The 18,544-nt window shown below is 46.9% G+C and overlaps 1 protein-coding gene across 2 annotated transcripts in view; it reads left to right on the top strand.

The window, feature by feature from the left end:
- The window catches only part of LCP2 (lymphocyte cytosolic protein 2), a 1,016,893-nt gene that overhangs the window by 454,943 nt on the left and 543,406 nt on the right, over positions 1-18,544 (top strand). For both annotated transcript variants that reach the window (XM_069654319.1, XM_069654320.1), the window contains exon 5: positions 17,984-18,015. In XM_069654319.1, coding sequence (XP_069510420.1) covers positions 17,984-18,015 — 32 coding nt within the window. The remainder of the gene's footprint in view (positions 1-17,983; positions 18,016-18,544) is intronic.

Raw genomic sequence — 18,544 nt, 5'->3', positions numbered from 1 at the left:
ATTTCTCATCAAACCTAGTTACCTGACCGTCTGGAATGTGTTTAGCTGGACATGCCTGGTTCTCATTTCCCTCTACAGGCATCTTCGTCTCAGTACCAGAGTGGTAAACTAGGTTACTAGTGTTTTCTACTCTTGATTGCTACTTCCACGTCTCAGTACTAGAGTGGTAAAGTAAATTACTAGTGTTTACTACTCTTGATTGCTTCTTCCTGGTCCCAGTACTGTTAGGCAGTACTTGTGGAAAAATAAGGGGGGAGGTCTTGTAATAGCCCATACAGGCTAGGGGGTGCTGGGTTGTTCCTTAATAGGAAAAGGGGGATACCATGGCTCGCCTAAGGGCATCTCACTCCCAGTCCCCACAGACCCTCCACCCAGGTAATCCTCCATCGCTTGTCCACCCCCAGGGTCGGAATCCAAGAGCGATGGCCTTTCCCTGGCCACCTGCGCAGAGGATCCATGGGGAATACAATGGGGAATACCCTCAGGTTTCTCAAACTACACATGGAAGATAAAGGACTATCTATCGGTTTTCCTGTCTACAGGTTTTCTCCTGGATATGAACTTCTTTGTAGAGGTAGGTGCTGAAATTATTTGTAATGGTAATCCCTAAGTGTGAGGCAGGTCACGAAAGCAGGCATCTGCATTCATCAAATGGCAGGGTAACTGGTTGGTAAGAAGTGCACTTTTTATTCTTGATGCAAACATAATTTCTGTAAATGCGCAGTCCATTACATCATGGATATAATGCAGTCTTTCTGGCTTTCTCAGCTGTGTTTCCCTAGAATTAACTGAGAACATTCCTCAGCGGGACCTCATATATTATTTTCTAAGTCTCATCTAGAGCTTGGAACTGAAGAATAAATCTTGATGCACGTGCCAGTAGCATGACGTAGAGTACATCTGCAATAGATATGCATACTTAGTACCCGGCAAGGGCCCAATCAGAATGAAACAAGCATTCTGATTGGCCCTCGCCGGGGCACTACCCGGCTGGGAATCCCTCGGCCGGGATTCCACGGCCATTGTTCCCATCGGGGGTAAGCGAGTGTGGCAGCCCTCTCAGCCAATGAGGAGGCTCGAAGCAGGGCGATCCCCACTCCGAGCCTCCCCACAGCTGAGAGGCTGCCTTCGCTCCATGCCAGGGACTCAGCAATGTTTTTTTTTTACCATTCCCTTTCCTCCCTCCTCCCGGCCCTCCCCACCCCACTTACCTTCTTGCTCCTATGTCCCCGGTGGGGAACGATGGCAGCCTCCAGCCGTGTGGAGACTCGGAGCAGGGCCATCCCTGCTCTGCGCCTCACCATGGCGGGACGCTTCCATCCCGCCATGGCGTAGGCTTCCATCTCGCTTCGCTCGGGCCTATAACTATGGGCCCCGCATTACCTGAGTCAGTAATGCCCCCGCTGCTCGGGTCATATTGCTTAAATAGTATTAACCAAGGGTGTTCTCATCTGGTGCTTACACAATTTTGAAAAAAACAGAATAGATGGCTTTACATTTTATCTAATGCTAGGGGCTCCCCCTCTCAGTGATTCTTCAGATTACTTACCTGAAATACAAGTTTAATTGAAGCCCTCTATTCCGTATTTTGCACAGGCATACTGAAACACGAGACATGCTCCTTTCAAACAGCTGTGCGTCCAGTCTGCAAGTCTAATGAGCATCTACAGCTAGTAAATAGTAGACGCACTGATTGGGCGTACATAGAAAATGTTCAAAATTGTGTAGGCACCAGACGAGAACATCCAGGGTTAATACAATGTATGCATATCTATTGCAGATGTACTCTACTGCCACCGTACCACTATTCTTGTCTTTCTTTCGCAGTCTACCTGCTGGCGGTGATCGTGCTCGACAAAAGGGTATTCTGGAGTTAGCAATGCATTTCCTCAGGGATTACCTCTGCATATTTGCTGGAGTGGGCAGATCCTCTGCAGAGTATGTTGTTGGTTAGGTATGTGGGGTGTTGTGAATTCGTTTCTCAAATGCATCTCTACATTTGTTTTGGCTTGGTTCTTAGGCATTTTTTCTCATCTCTTCTTCTTGAGACGTCTTCTTTCACTTCTAGCAAGGACTGCTTGGGGGCAACTGTGGGATCATCGTAGGGCAGGGGATTTCTCAGTTTACTGAACTGTTTATAGGTTTCAGTTATCTTTCTTGGAGGTAGCCCCTGCGCTACTGGAAGCGTATGTGTGACACACTCATTCTATTTGTCACCACGAATATTTGCAGTGGATGGATAGTGGGCATTCTTCATTTATGAAAGACATTTTTCCCTCTTTCACTTCCATACATTTTTCCTACAAGGGTGGCTGTGGTGTAATATCAATAGACAGTGGAAAATATGATATGGGGTAGACTGGCACATCAATAATTTGTTTATTGAATGTACCTAGAGGAGGAAATTAAGCTCCAGTGAGCTTAAATGCCACATACAACATGACATATGTCTTGCAAGCCTCTTGCCTGTAGCTCATGTGTCCCAGTCCAGGACAAGCTCACATATGCAACATAAATACCACATTTGGCCTCCGAAAATACCTGCCCAAGACTACATACTCTGGCCAGCCCTCCACCTGGCTCCAGTAGCCTCTTAGATACCATCTGCCTCCTCACCACCAGGGCCAGCGAGTGTAGGATTGTTGCTTTGTTCCAGCAAGTCATAGCTTTAGGAGCACGTGAGCTTCTTCCAGACTCCCCTACACACAAGCCTCCTCTGGCCCTCGAAGCCTCCATGCGCTTCTCCAAATATGCAGAATTTGCAGAGGCAAGCTGCTCCAGCCTGTGCATGCATGTCTGCAGCACAGCCATTTAAGCTAAGGGCCATGGGGCTTTAAAAATCTTTTATTGCGTCTCAGATCAAATGTTAGGTGTTGGAGTAGCTGCTCAAGGTGAGGTATTGAAATTGCTCGAGTCCATATGGTTATTTATGATATGTTTAATGGGTGATCTTTAATGAGTGATGATAAGAGCAGCTGAAATCCGTAAATGGGTCATAGAGAGCATGGAGCCACAGGAGACCCGACCTATGAATGCTAGAGGTCTGAGGTTGGGGTGAAGCCATCAAGTTGCTTGACTGACTGGGATGGGAACAGCAAGAAGTGCTGAGTGGGGTAGGATGTGTTAACATAATCTAGACTTCTACAGATATGAGTGGTGTTGAGGGTGAGAATAAAGCAGCTGCAAATACAGAGATTTGAGTGTCTGGGATTCTCACTTTCTAAGTGTTATAGCAATAAAAAGTGAATGAAGGCCAATTATGGTATGAGGAGGGTAAAATAAGTGCCTGGCCACCAGGAATGCAACCTGTGTGAAATGCAAGATTGGCATTGCTCAGGGTTTTTTTTCAAGCATGAATATCCTCGTTGAAAATGATGACAGTTTTCTTGCTGTCGAGGTGCATACAGTGGTAGCAAGCCACAATGGCCCTCATTACGACCCTGGCGGAAATCGAAAAACGATGGCGGAAATGCAATAACGCCATCGAATAGCGCTCGGTGCGATTATGACCCGTCACCGTAAAGTACGATGCCATTAGCGACACCGTAGTGAACGCCAACGCTAACTTCACCAAGTACGCACACGCGCGCCATGCCAAACCGTAATTACCACCATGGCGCAACGGTACGCGAATTCTGACCCTAGCGGACATGTACCTAAGGCCATCAAGCATGGCGGAAAGTACCATTCCGCCATGGTGAGAAGTACGGCATCGCGAACCAACCGTAAACGGCCCTACTGAGTGCCTGTACACCACTCCCTGGCCACATTGCACAACTCCTCGTAGGTGCAATGAAGTCACACAATGCAACCAGTGAAATGTACAAGTCACCCATGCATGCCAACGAACAAATGAATCTAGGGGCTCCAAGTGCCTTGTGAGTGGCCATCCATATTTGCCATGTCACCATTGCCGTACTGATGCAGCACAGGCATGTGAAGGTCCAAGTACAGCAATATGAACTGAAATATGAGACAAAACAACAACAGGCCCCCATCGCTTGACACCAGTGTAAGGCAACATTCAAAGCAGTATCCTGAGTGAGACTGCACCAGCCCTGTACTCCTGCCAGTAAACAAACCAACCATCAGCATAAGCATGTACCACACAAGTTGGCAGAGTGACTGAGCAGCCAGGCTCATCTCAAGAGGGGCCAATGGGAGCTGCAGGGCACAGATGGCACGAATACAGAAGCTATTCCAATGGACATGACCTCAGTCTCCCTCCAAGAAACGCACGCAAACACAGGCACCTGTGACCAGCCATATTCTGATAATCACATCATTCCACCAATCCACCTTGCTGACCGGCATCTGTTACACAAAAGCTAATCCCCCGCCCCTGAGCATGACATCATTAAAACAGTCATAATGGTAGCCCCTATCCCTGACCACACTGGGCTTCGTAGGCAAACGCGGCCAGTACAGTACCACGCAACTATACTCAGAAGCCGGAACCCAATGCAGATCTTCTCACAATACATCGCTCCACAAATAGGAATATGCTACATTACTTGCAAAGAAGAACGCTACACGGTTAATATCAGAATAGAAATTTAATGCACAACAAAATCACCAAGCCCATACAGCCATTAGGTCATGAACTCCAAAATATATTCCATTATTGTGGGCTGCATCCGCAATAAATGACCAGCTTCTTCTTGTGTGACGCCCTGTTCCTTCATGGTACACAGGGGCTACATTCACGTTCAAAAAGGCAACATGGAAGCGCCTAGAACCGCAGGGCCGTCCCATTAGGTAGGCACTAGTCCAGCTGAAAGGTCGATATGTTGCTCCTAGCCACTAGTACTGCGTAAGGGCATGTGGCCCATTGGCGATCGTCCCATAAGATCGTAATGGTGCTCCACTGATTAACACGAAGCAGCAGGTGTCGGGAGTAAAAGCCATCTGCAGGAGTGGCATACAGATGGCAGCGGCAAAAGGGGAGGAGATACCTGTCACCCAAATGAAATGAAAAAGAATAGTATGGGCATCAGAACTTCATTTGAATTACTCACTTCAATGATCACACTAAATCCACAGCCATATGCATGCTAGCCCACTCAAAAGGATTATTCCCACCCAAAAATCACTTGCGAATCATAACTATAAAAATCGAGGTGAAAACACTATTACAAACGAGTGTTTGTGTGCATGCGTCTGTCAAAACAGAATCCATTAGATGGGATTAGTAACGTGCATAGACACAAGTGTTTGAAGGCGCGTCGAGACAGGGAGGCTTCAACAAGGGCAGATAGACGATGGTCCCACTATGGCAGCTCTGCATCACATAGCGCAGGGGAGGTGGATAGATTCCAAAAAGCCCTGTACATGGCAAACTCTCCATTAAATCATCTGTCCATGCATCCATACATCATTCCCTCATCCCGGAATGAAAACGCCTGAATATTTACTCACATAACATGTGAAATTTCCATTGAGTCTGTGCGTAATGCAGTCTGCAAAATCCACTGTGCTCCAGCCCGGAATTCTAGTGTTGTGAAGTAACATGTATTTGGGAACGTCCTGCCTTATCGTCCACTACGCTATTGCGCATCCCATACTATTCATATCAATCATTGCATTCTCGCCATGGCCCCTGTCCCAAGGACATTAAACAATAGAACGTTATATTTGCAGTCAGACCTGTGGGCGTCTCCTCGCCGCTAGCTGAAAACCGAAAGCGCTGTCCTTCGAATTCCTCATTTGCAACATCACGTCGAAAAGGCATCTGTGACCGCTCGAAATCACAAATTCATCCATGTAGTGCGGCAGTGTATGAAAATGGCAACTGGCTTCACTCACAAATGGGACGCCCCGCCCGTCGGTGAACCTCGGTACAGTGCTGCATGAGGGTCCACCGTTAATCGAGTACTACATTCCACTGACCCTACACAAGTTTGTTCGCGACTGCAAAGATAGTATGTGAAACAATGGGACCATAGCAGAATGAACATATGAACCAATATTTCACTGCCATCGGGATCAAATACATGATTGTAATAGCAAGATGCCATGCATCGAATTGCAGCGTTGTGTGCGGGACGTGCTCGCCCAAAGGGGATTGCAGCTTGCACAGGTGGAATGAATCACCACAGGTGGAGGCTGTACAGCCTGAAAACACATAAATTGCACACCCAACCCCCTCCCACAACCACACCCACTCCAAAATGCTACCGGCAGGACTAGCGATGTTGGCCCTGGGGGACCTGATAGCACTGCAAGTACTCCAACTTCAAGAAGAAGACGAACACCAACTACTACAACAACCGGCCGCACAGAGGAGACGCAGGAGGAGGAGGAGGGCAAGGCAGGGCCAGCAAGGCCCACCAGCACAGCCACTACCACCACGCAGGCAGCCCGCAATCCCACGCCTCCGAGCACATCCGTTCAACCTCACTGCTGAGCAGATCCACACCCTCTACCGTTTGGACCGGGACACCATAACCGCCATTGTGGACATGACACAGGCTGACCTTGTCAGCATGATAGATAGCCCAACCGCCATCCCACCCCTACTGAAGGTGGTGTCTGTACTCCACTTCCTGGCCACAGGCACCTACCAGCACACAGTCGGACAGTTGCATGGCATTTCACAGCCACTGTTCTCACGGACACTATTGCAAGTGCTCGATGCCCTCCTGAAGCACGCAGACGACTACATCTCTCTACCACGCTCGGAGCAGGAAATTACGAACACAAAAGTGGGATTCCATGCACTTGGCGGCATACCGGGTTGCATTGGTGCCATCGACTGCACCCATGTGGAATTGGTCGTCCCACATGCCATGGAGGCCCAGTACCGCAACCGAAAACAATTTCATTCTCTTAATGTACAAATGGTGTGTGACTCCAACAGGATCATTACACATTGTTGTGCCCGATTTCCTGGATCAACCCATGATTCTATGGTCTTGAGGAACTCTACAATACCACGCTACATGGAGCGACACGCAGGGAACAGATCCTGGCTACTCGGTGAGTCTCATTTCATGCATGATAATGTGGGGTATGTGATGCGGAAATGACCTGGCAGGAAGGGGGGGGGTGCGTACGTAGCAATGTCATTCCACAAACATCCTTTATTGTCCACATACAGGTGATGCCGGGTATCCACTGAAGAGATGGCTCCTTACACCACTCCGGAACCCACAGAACCAGCATGAGGAGGACTACAACCATGCCCACTCACGTACCCGTGTAGTCATAGAACAGGCATTCGGCCTACTGAAGACTCGTTTCCGCTGCCTCAGCAGGTCTGGCGGGGCACTCCTGTACCGCCATGAGGAGGTTGCAAAGATGGTCATGGCATGTGTCATGCTACACAACATGTGCGTACGTAGAAATGTGCCCATGCCCCCTGACGCAGAACTGCAAGCACCTGAAGATGGTCATGATGAGGGTGGGGATGTGGCAGCACCTCAAGGAGTCCGCGAGGCACAGGAGGGCCGTGACATTCGTCAGATTCTCATAGATTCATGCTTCTAGCACTCACGCCTGGTGGCTGATACATGGACACGGGACTTGTGGAACTGTGTGTGTCTGGAACATGCACAATATGGACTGTACGCCTATAAAGGCCCCGTACACAAAGATCAATGTCCACACATCTCATTGGATGATCGTGCATTGTTTATAGCATATGTGAAATTATGTTACACACCACATCGACCCGCCACCCAAGTGAGCCCAACACACCCCCTCCACCCTCCTACCTCCCCCCCGAACACCAGTGTCCAAAGATGCTCATTGTCAGTGGGCAGACGCTATTGCAAGCCCCCTCTCCGGGTATCAGGGGCACCCCTGCCTGTGGAGCGCAGGTTCCTCCCAGATCTACGTTGGGGGCTGCCCTGGACGGAACTTGCAACGGATGATGTCTCTGCCTGCTCACGTCCATGCATGTCCCTAAGGGTTTGTGAGAGCTCAGTGAGCACACGGCGCACAGCGGCAAGTTCAGCACATACGTCTTTGGACGTCGCATGCAGTTCCCCCCTCAGGCTCTCGGTGCTTCTCTCCATTTGTACTCTCAGGCTCTCGGTGCTTCTCTCCATTTGTGCCCTTAGTGTCTCTGTACTTCTCTCCATTTCTGCCCTAAGTGTCTCAGTTGATGTTTCTATGGCTGCCTTAGTACCCCCACATTCATCAGCCTGGTCCTTGAGGAGCGTGGCCAGTTGCTGCTGTTGCACGATCACCTGGTCGAGGGACTGTTGCCTCTGCTGTGCCATGGCCATTTGCGGTGGTGTCACAGAGGGGCTGGTCACCTCATGTTGCCTTGCCACAGGGCTTGTGGGGGATGGCCAGTCGTCGTCTTGTGGGTGCCCCTGCGTGGTATCCTCATGGTGTACGGGATGAAACAAACAGGGGGATTGAGACAGGTCATGGATGGATCCTACATCGACATCCCCGTTTTCTGTGTCGGAGCATGCTGCCATTAATGCAGTGTCACCTATGGTGCTGCTGCCACCAGAAGCAGTGCCTTCTGTGGCATCCATTGGGGGGACCTGTGGTGGTGCTGTTGTGGGCATGCTGGCTGCTGGGGTGCCTGTTGATGTTCCCTCCTGTGTGCTGCCACTTGATTTGTGCTGCTGCCGTGTCTTGATCCGTGCAGCTGAGGTGGAGGGTCTTTGGCCGTTGGTCTTGGCCCTCTTTGCAGGTGTGCTGGTAGGGGTGTCCTGGAGCTCGTCGTTTGAATCGGACCCTGTGGTGGAGTAAAGGAGGGCGAGCGTTATTAATGGGTCTGTGGAAATTGGAATGGCAATGTATCACATGCATTGGGGTGGTACCTGAGGGTGATTTGGGTCAGGGCCTTGGAGGTGGTTTCATTTTTGTGTGGATTGAGGATGCAGTTGTTTTGCAGCCTGCAGTTAGGGTGTGCCTGCTGCACGTGTAGAGGGTGTTTTTAGGATTTTTAATTATTTATGTATTTAATGTGAGTTTTAAAGTGCGCTATCAGGCCAATGTATGTGGACGTTCTCCTGGACATGTGTTACTGTTGCACTATGTGGACACATGGTACTTCACATGATTGGACATTGTGGATTTAGCATTGTTTTATTTGGCCCACCTACCTGATTCTTCGGATGTCTGCACTCCTTTCTCCATCCCTCCGACTCCCTCTATACTCTCCATTCCAATGGTGGAGGCACAGATTTCTTCCCAGGGGGTCAACTTGATGGGTGATTCCGATCCTCCCCCGGTAGCTGTGGCAATGTTACGGTTGGCGGATAGTATGCTCCGTACGCGTATCCGCAAGTCGTCCCATCGCTTTCTGCATTGCTGTGGGTTGCGGGGTGCGGTCCCCACCGCACTTACCCGCTGTGCCACCAGGGCCCATATGGCCTTCTTGTTCGCAAGTGCCCTCCTGGTCATTTGCGCCGAGAAGACGACGGCAGCATTCTCCTGGAGGGTCTCTGTGAGCACGGTGAGTTCCTCACGGGAGAAGTGGACCTGCCGCTTGCGGTCGCACGCTTTTTTCACTACTTTTCCCATTTTTCTTGCTTTCACTAGGGTGGATGACGGGTTGGGATGTGTCTCAGGGTAGTATTTTTTATGGTTGTGTGGGAATTCTGATTTTATAGGTGTACGGCGTGCTGTTTCCCGTTCCGGGACCATGTTTTTACTTCCGTTTCCGTATATTTACGGTCACCGTACTTTCCGATTGCCGCTCATTACGGTGACCGCTAAGATGGGTGGCGGAATTGCACCTAGGGCGCCGTACGACGGCGGTGAGGGGCGTTTTGGGGACATTTCCGCCATCGCGGACTTTGCACTTCCGCCATGGCGTAGTGCTCGTGCCCGATGGGTCGGAATTAGCCGCACTTTGCTCCGTCGTGCAATGGCGGAAACGCTATTTACGCTATGGCGGTCAGGTCAGTCACTTTCCGCCAGGGTCGTAATGAGGGCCAATGAGAGTATCAAGATAGGATAACAAGTTATGATATTTGCCAATATTTCTCCACTTCTTGGAGTGTTTTTGGAGGAGCATGGGGCAGCTCGAGGTAGGAACAGAGTGTTGTACCAAGCAGGTCCACATTGGATTATATGATGAGAAGGACAATGGATCAGGGCCACGATTGAGGCTATCTGAATTACTGCATTGCTGGGATGGTGTGAGGTGGAAGTTTGGAAGGGCGGGAGTAGGCAAATAGGGGCAAAGCTCAGGAAAAGAACATATACTCTGGAGAATATAAATCACTTTCATTAATATAATTTGCCACCAGATGCCAGTGCCAAAATAAATGTTTGTAGGGTTTCAGGATCCTAGACAAAGAATGGAGTGTCAACGTACCGTGGGAAGCTATGGTTACGGTTGGAGGAGCATATGGAGCAGATTAATTGTGCAGGAAAGATGACTGAAGAGTCAAGAATTGTCTGTTCTCCTATGTGTGTACTGATTTACGGTTGATGCATATACAATAGAGACCTGTTAAGCAGATGTATCTTGAAACGGACCTAAGACCACATTACTTTAAAAAGAGTGAATTGCTATTTAATTATGAGGAATACAGGGAAGTAAGAGGTGTACATGATATGGGTTCTTAGCACTCGGTATCAGGTTGACACAGAGTTCGAGTTAGTGTCTACTTAACCTTTTCTCTGATCTGTCAGGGTTTGTGTAGAGAAATCCAAACAATCCCCAAATGGTCAGATGAAAACATGGAAATATAGGAAATACGACTCATACTCAGGAACAATAGGGATCCCGGAGTTCTCCAAAAAAAATAGTTCCAAAAATAGTTCAGGCGTTCCAAGATAAAAGACGAACACAAACAGAAACCATCTTGCTTCCAAAGAAATGTATTCCAAATAAGGTCCCGGTTACAGTGATCCCAGATAAACCGAAAATGGGTAAAAAGCCCCAAATAACATTAAGAAAGCTACTTACAGCTTGTTACAGAATGCACTGCCATTAAGGTGTGTGCAGTGATTCCAGAACACTCTCTTTATTCTGTGTTCCTCGCTCCTCATCCTCCCGTCATGACGTCAGTAGTTAGCTGACATGCCACATGTCTGCTTGCTTCATGTCGCAGCTTCTGGGAACCGTAGTTCCTACATGCGCTGTGCTGCTCAAGTCTTCAGGGCATTTGCCTTTGGCTCCGACCCGCACCAAAGCTGAAGCGCCAAAGCAGCTACCGGGAGCGAGACCCCCCCAATGGCCTGACACCCGGGAGGAGATGTACTGGGCCCTTCCAGTCAATCAGAGTGCTAGGAATGCTGGATTTACCTCATGGTATTACTTGTGAGCAGTGGTAGGCAGACATCTTGCCTCCAGGGGCAAAGGCTCTCTCTCTCAGCCCTCCACCCCATCCCTGCACCACCACCTGACCTGCAGCCTTGGCGTCATCTTCTCACCTGCTGTCCCGCCCTTCCCCTCAGCACCAATGGGCCTCCTGGAAAGGGAGAAGGGGCTAAGTATAGTTCACGTCTCCCTTGTCCATCGCTAGCATCTTGCCTTGTCGTCTTTTTTTTAAGTTGAGAAACGGCAACCACGCTGCTTTTCAACTTAAAAAAAAAACTATTTGCACCCCGGAAAGCATGACAGGGTGGCTAATAGCAATAAACCACACAATGGCTGGGCACTACTAGTGTAGTTATGGCCCGTACCCACATTAAGACCCTTGCTTGACTATGGTGGAAACCCGGGCTTGTGCCATTACCTGACCTGGTAATGTCCACCCATCTTGGGGTTTATTGCTTAATTAGTGACCAGAAGCCAATATAGGCTGCCGCTGAGCCTGTCAGAAATCTTGTAATGGGATCTATAAATTGCCACCTAGACTGCATCCTGAGCATTCTGAGTCTGCAAGCCTTCCGCTGGGACCCTCTCTTGTTGGCTCCCCTTGGCTGTGCATCCAGTGCCTACCCTCTCACCACTTTTTCTAATCCAGACCCTGGTGGACCTGCTTTGGGTTGCTGTCTCAAGCCATGTTCCTCCCTCCTCACCCCTGTTACCTGTCATTCCTGTGCTGCTTCACACAAACCATTCACATGCCTCTGGACACTCTTCTGATTGCATGTTTTTCTTCATGCATAGCCGTTTGCTTCTCCTTCCAGGTGATATTTCTTTCTTCACAATTTCAAAAAGTGAAAAGGGTCGTTGCTGCCAACTCACATATTTTCATGGGATCTACCTAGTCTGTTTTTTACCCTTATCATTGTCCCTTCTTATCTCGTTTGCATCCAATTGTTTTAAGTGTGGACCACATAAGTGAAAGGCAGGGTCATTAACACTACTAATATCCTTGTAGGCGTCTGGAGGGGTCATTATCACTTTGATCAATTTCCTTCCTCGACGTACAACCTATAGATTGATGCAGGCATTATCCCAAGTGATAATGGCCTCTTCCTCTGTCTATAAGAGGTAATTAGTCCCATTAGTCCCATTTTTTGAGGAAAGGTTTGTCTGAGTAATTACTGTTACAAAATTGCAATGTGTACACAATGAGGGGCCTAAATAGAAAGTTTCTATGTTCCATATCCGTTTATGTTGTTATGAAACATCAAAATTCAGAAAATAGTTCTATCATGACCACTGTTTTCAGGTCTTAAGAATTCATCCTTGAATAGAAGTAAGCCAATTCAAAGTCATGCGGCCTCATTATGAGTTTGGAGGTAGCCATGCCCTTAATAAGTAGGCATAAGGGCATGGCTGCCTCCAAACTCGGGTCCGAGTCCTTGAATGAGGAATTACCGGGCCATTCCAACCTTGGAGGACCCAGTAATTCCTCATTCAAAAAACCCATCCCCATTTGAGCCCCCAGAGGGCTCAATGGGAATGGGGAGGGAGCTAATAACGGGCCCGTTATTAGCTCCCTGGTCCCCTTGCAGGACCCGCAAAGGACCTCTGGTCTGACCAGACATTCAGAGCGGGTCCCGCAAGGGAACTTCGTAATAGGGCGGAATGGGTTTACTGGTACCGGCACCATTACCGATGCCGTTAAACCCATTCCGCCCACCTCGTAATGAGGCTCATGGCGCCTCATTATAACTATTTCGGAATTGGTTTAACGGCGCCAGTAATGGTCCCGCCGCCGTTAAACCCACTCCGCAGTATTACGAGGTTCCCTCGCGGGACCCGCTCTGGACGTCTGGTTTATCCAGACGTCCATAGCAGGTTCCTCGAGGGAACCAGAAAGCTAACAACGGGCCCATTATGAGTGGGCCCGTTGTTAGTTCCCTCCCCATTCCCATTGAGCCCTATGTGGGCTCAAATGGGAATGGAGAAGAACCGGGCCCAGGTTCCCTGAAGGGGAATTACCGGCCCTCCAAACTCGGAATGGCCCGGTAATTCCCCATTCTGGGAACCCGGACCAGGACATGGTTTTGGAGGCAGCCATGGCACCAGTAGCGCCATGGCTACCTCCAAAGTCATAATGGGGCACATGGTGTTTGAACTGCCAGCCTCACCAACAGGATCTGTGTGTTAGATATTTTCAGAGCTACTTACCCAGTCTCATTCACTAACAGCTGTACTCCAGCCAACCATGACTTGCTTCTGCACCCTAAGGATCAGTTCCTTCCTTGATTACCTCCAATCAACGCTCAGCTGAGTGTCATTGGTATATATCTAATTTTGACTGATGACCTTAGCCAGTAATTGCATGGAGCTGGAACCCCTCATATCTGTATGAAGGAGGAGGGTTGGAGGTCGGCTATGGTGCTCCGCATTGTACTTGTTAATTATAGAATAGACATCCCTTACTGTGACCTGAGGATTCAACATTTCTGCAGGGAGCCGATTTTAACCTGTGGTTATGCATCTGTAAAGTGGTTTGTACTGCTTCTCACTTTCAGGACAATATCAACCTAAACCTTAGCATCCTCTTTAGAAAATATAGGTTTGTTTCATTTACTTTAAGTACACACCTTTTCACTTTCATGTACATGGAGGGTAGAACCCTCTGCCATTAATATTTTCTCTAGTGATTTAATTCTATTTCTCAAGTGGTCAATCTCACTTGTAACTGTGTTTTTTTAGCAGCGAATTCTACTAGTTGGCAATGATTCCTGCTGAGGCTCGGTACATCAGTAACTTTGGCTAAGCACTTCAGGGCTTCCGGTTGTATTCGTTTTATATCCGTGATTGGTATTTCAATGATTCAGCAAATACACAGTTATAGTGTCCGTTTTTGATCAACCATTTTAATGCACGTTCATTCATGATGAATGTAACAAATATGCTTTTAAGATAACACATTGAAACAAAAGGGTTATAAAGGTGGCGGTTTGGGACACTAAATATAAGTAGTTTTTCTAAGAGCCTCTTTATGACGATGTAGTAAAAAAGTGTAGGCAATGGGATAACCGCCACCTTCACTGCACCACTAAATGAAGAGTTTCAGTAGTGTAACTTGCTAAATACTGCCTTGTTTTGTGTGATGGAAATGTATTGCATGAGATATAACTATATTATGCACTAATTATGGCATGAGGTAATGTGCACTTCTCAATCGTGTCCTACGGTATTAAAAGGTGGAATAACTAAATGCTGCAGTCTCATCAAGCTACTGCATGTTTACTGCAAATAGTGATGGTAATTCCATTTGGCAGGAAGGAAAAGGGGTAGATTGGTATTCACATGACAGAGTCAAAATTCTTTTGCTATGTTATCATTGGAGATCACAAGAGTGGAGTAACAAGAGAACACACACGTCATAAGTATAACGTTTAAGTAATCTTTAGCAACTATGACAAGTGCAGTAATAACTCGTATAGGTGTTAGGGTAAGTGAACTAGAAATAGTAAAGAATACTACGGTAAAGGTATCAAGATGGTCAACTCAAGGTGTCTCGATAATCTAACAAGTGGAATACAACACGTCCCAGCATTCTCTAATCTAATATATAGTCTTAGGGCCCCAGCGCCCACCACGCTGTTTAGTTAAACCTCAGTCTCTAGGATATAGATTCCATCTTACTGAATGACAACCTTAATACAATGGAAGTAGCGTCTCTTGGCAATGCCAGTCCTAGAGTTTTGGGGCCATGCTCCTTTGTTGGCCACCTTCTTGGCAATCTCAGTCCTAAGCATGTAGCTCCTTGTTTACTTCTTGAAAGTATCACAGCATATAGCTCTCTTTTCTCCCATGGCAATCTCTGATCTAAGGATATAGCATCCTGTTCACTTCTTAGCTATCTCCTACGATCAATCATAAAATCATTCTCCAATGGATCGGGATGATGGGAAGAGCTTCAGAAGTAGTGGTAAAATGGTTCAGCTCATTTCTGAAGGATAGGACCCAGCGGGTAACACTGGGAGGGTTTCTATCAGAACTGTTATGGTTAAAATGCGGAGTCCCACAGGGGTCAGCACTGTCCCCATTGATCTTCAATCTATACATCCGGCCACTATTTGACATCTTACTGAAGTATGGTTTGAGATTCCATTCTTATGCTGATGACACCCAGATTTATGTGGAAACAGAGAATATAGAGGAGGCCTTTGAAAAAATTGATCAGTTCATGCAGGAAATAAAAAAATGGATGGCATGCAATCAGCTGCAGCTTAATGCGGCCAAAAGAGAGGTAATCCTATTCAGTGCAGAAAGTAAGCTAAGGGCTGAAAAACAAGAGACAACCCCACGGATCCTAGGAGAAGACATCCAGTTCTCAAAGGAAGTAAAGAATCTGGGATGTATATGGCAGGAAAACCTGGGCAGTGAAGCCCAGGTAGGCGCCAAGGTGAAGGCGTATACTATTCACTACGCATGCTTAGGAATGTGCTTCCGTTTGTGGCAGCGGAAGACCGTGCAATGGTCGTGGGGGCGTTGACTAACTCCCATCTCGACTACTGTAATAGCTTATTGACAGGGATTACCACCAAACAGATGATGAGACTTCAAAGGGCACAGAATGTAGCAGTTAGGCTGATATCCCATTTGGGAAAAAGAGATCATGTGTCAGCCTCACGGAGATCTCTTCATTGGCTGATGGTGGAGGATCAGGTAAAGTTTAAGATAGCCTGTCTGATGCACAAGTGCTATTATGATAATGCACCAAAATATCTCAGTGCCAAGATTCACCATCTTGAGCCATCCAGAGATTTTAGATCGGGAGATAAAATGCTAATGTCCATACCCCAGATTAAGCAGGTCTCAAAGGGGGATAGGAGGTTCTCGGCCTTTGGTCCAAGGGCATGGAATCATCTACCACTTACCATTCGTTCATGCTCATCGCTGGAAAGCTTTAGAAAGGCATTAAAAACCTTCCTCTTTAAGTAAACCTAAGAAATCTATACGCCAGCCGCTACATTGTGAATATTCTGGTCACCCTGATTCATACAAACCTTAGTAATCATCTGTGCCCGAATGCAGTTCAGTCCGCTTGGTGCGTGTTAGAAATCCTCAAAATCAAAATCAAATCTACCAGTAAGTAGGTCTTCTGCTTTGCTCAGGGATATTCACAGTTCTAGACATTCTCACCCTCTAGCTGTAGGTAGCCATCCTGAGCCAACATCAGTAGCTTTCAACACACTCCTTCCAGTAAGTGTTTAATTTCCGTTGCTTAGGGTTTTTGTCAGGCTGTGATATTATCACTCCCCAGCTAGGGGTCAATCTCCTGGGCTTGTGGTATGTTTTAAACTTGTAATGACCAGATAGTGTCACCATCTAATGAAGCCGCCCTCTTGGCCCACGTCTACAATTTCTGTATGTTTCCAGACTTTGCACAACTCCTCTTGCATCCACTGTCAATGGTCTGGTCTCGGATCTCTCATTAGCAAATCTCTGGGTCATCTTCTCCTCTTCCTTGCTCTCTGGCTACTTCTATTCTCCATTTTGACTTCTGGTATGCGCCTTGGTCTTTGCTGACTACTGCACAGCACCAAGCTATTTACGACTACTCTTGATGGATGTAGTCGTCTACGATCTGTTCCTAAAGTTTTCTGGTTTATTCACCTTCCTGGCTTATTCTTCTCCTCTTCCCGGTGTTTACTCACTTTTCCATAGGCTTAACAGTTCTAGTGAAGAAATGTGTGTTTTACTCGGCAGATTCTAAAATCATTCTGTTCCAGAATGACTGGCCTTTCACAGACACCATCTGAAGTATGCAGCTAACAATGTATATAATGTAATGTTTATACATGGCACCTTTTTTGACTTTTTCATTAAAGGGGCATATTGAATGTACAAAATGGTTTGATTAAATTGGTTAACGCATTCTCCTGGCAGCATCCAACTCACAATGTGCAACGATCGACATACAATTGATGGGAGAGCAAATCACATGCTGTGTTTTGATTACATTGACAGTCATGCTTGACAACAGCTTTATATTGTAGCCCTGGCATTGGTTGAAAAAAACACTTTCTTAAAATTGTGTAATTCCCTTGAATTAAGGAAAACATATAGGTAGGACATTGTCACTAGAAATAAAGGTTTTTAGAAACCACTGACGTTTGTGCAATCAACATAGCGGAAGACATCGGTGATCCGCCCTGTGGGGCACGGGGTAGAATGCCAACATGGCAGAGAAAGCCCTTCCTCCTTCCATGTTCAATATATTGTGGGCCAAACTGGTGAAACTAATGCCTAATATTGCAGCATTTCAAGTGAGAATAACTTGGTCTGGTGATTTATAACTGATGACTCCATAACATGTGAGGAATCCCGTCTGGAAACCTTTCTTTTTGATCTTACTCCGTCTATATTTTTCTCTGTATGTTTATCTCTCTTAATACTGCCAGCCAACCATGTCGATGTGTGAGCCAGACTCAATGTAACATGAAGATATTATTTAAGCGTGCGTTTGAAGCTCCTATCACTGTTTCACCAGCTGATTCCATTACATTATGCCCAACCGTCACATGATGTCATTTTGTTTTTAGCTCAAGCTGCTTTTTTTACACTTAATAGTTTGGTGCAACGTTCAGGATATGTTGGCATCAGAACAGAAAAAAAAACATCTATTTTAACCAAAGTTATTCTTTAACCTGTATTGTGATTTTTCTGCATCCATTCAATTAAGAATTGCTTATTTCTTTACAGGACTCAGCCACCGAAAGTCCCTGATGAACCAGGTACATATGACTGCCCCAGTGGTGAAATGTTTCCTGAACTGTTGTGCTAGTTTTTCATTTGCCTTAATTTAGGTTCATGTGTGGTACTTCCAATCATATGGTGAGAGGATTTGAAGAAAAATAGAGGTTACACCATTACGTTTGTTTATGGAAGCATGTTCTAGAGGCGCTGTACTTGAGCTTGGGCAGGTAAACTAGGCTCCTTTGGCTGTTCTTTGCACACCTATGTTTAATTGGGATTCGACAATCTAGACCAGGCTCTCGAGGGAAGATCAAGGTAGACATCATATGTGGTAAGGTTATCAAACTAATCAAAAGGAAATGCCAAACAGAGGAGTTTTGACAATACTGTAAACAGTAGCTTCATTCGGTGTGTACACGAAATAAAAATATGCAAAGGAAATGTTTTTCAGTGAAATCCACAAAGCGTTCCGAAGTCTATGGTTTTGGGGTGAATGCTAGGTAACTGTGATTTTGACCACAAAAGTGATGGGTGGAAGGTTTCAAATGAATCTAAACCACTGGCAAT

Source organism: Ambystoma mexicanum, chromosome 3q (genome assembly GCF_040938575.1).
Source record: "Ambystoma mexicanum isolate Mex_15411 chromosome 3q, UKY_AmexF1_1, whole genome shotgun sequence".
NCBI classification, from domain to species: domain Eukaryota; kingdom Metazoa; phylum Chordata; class Amphibia; order Caudata; family Ambystomatidae; genus Ambystoma; species Ambystoma mexicanum.
Note: the sequence above shows the minus strand (reverse complement) of the source record. Positions and strands in the feature narration are given on the sequence as shown.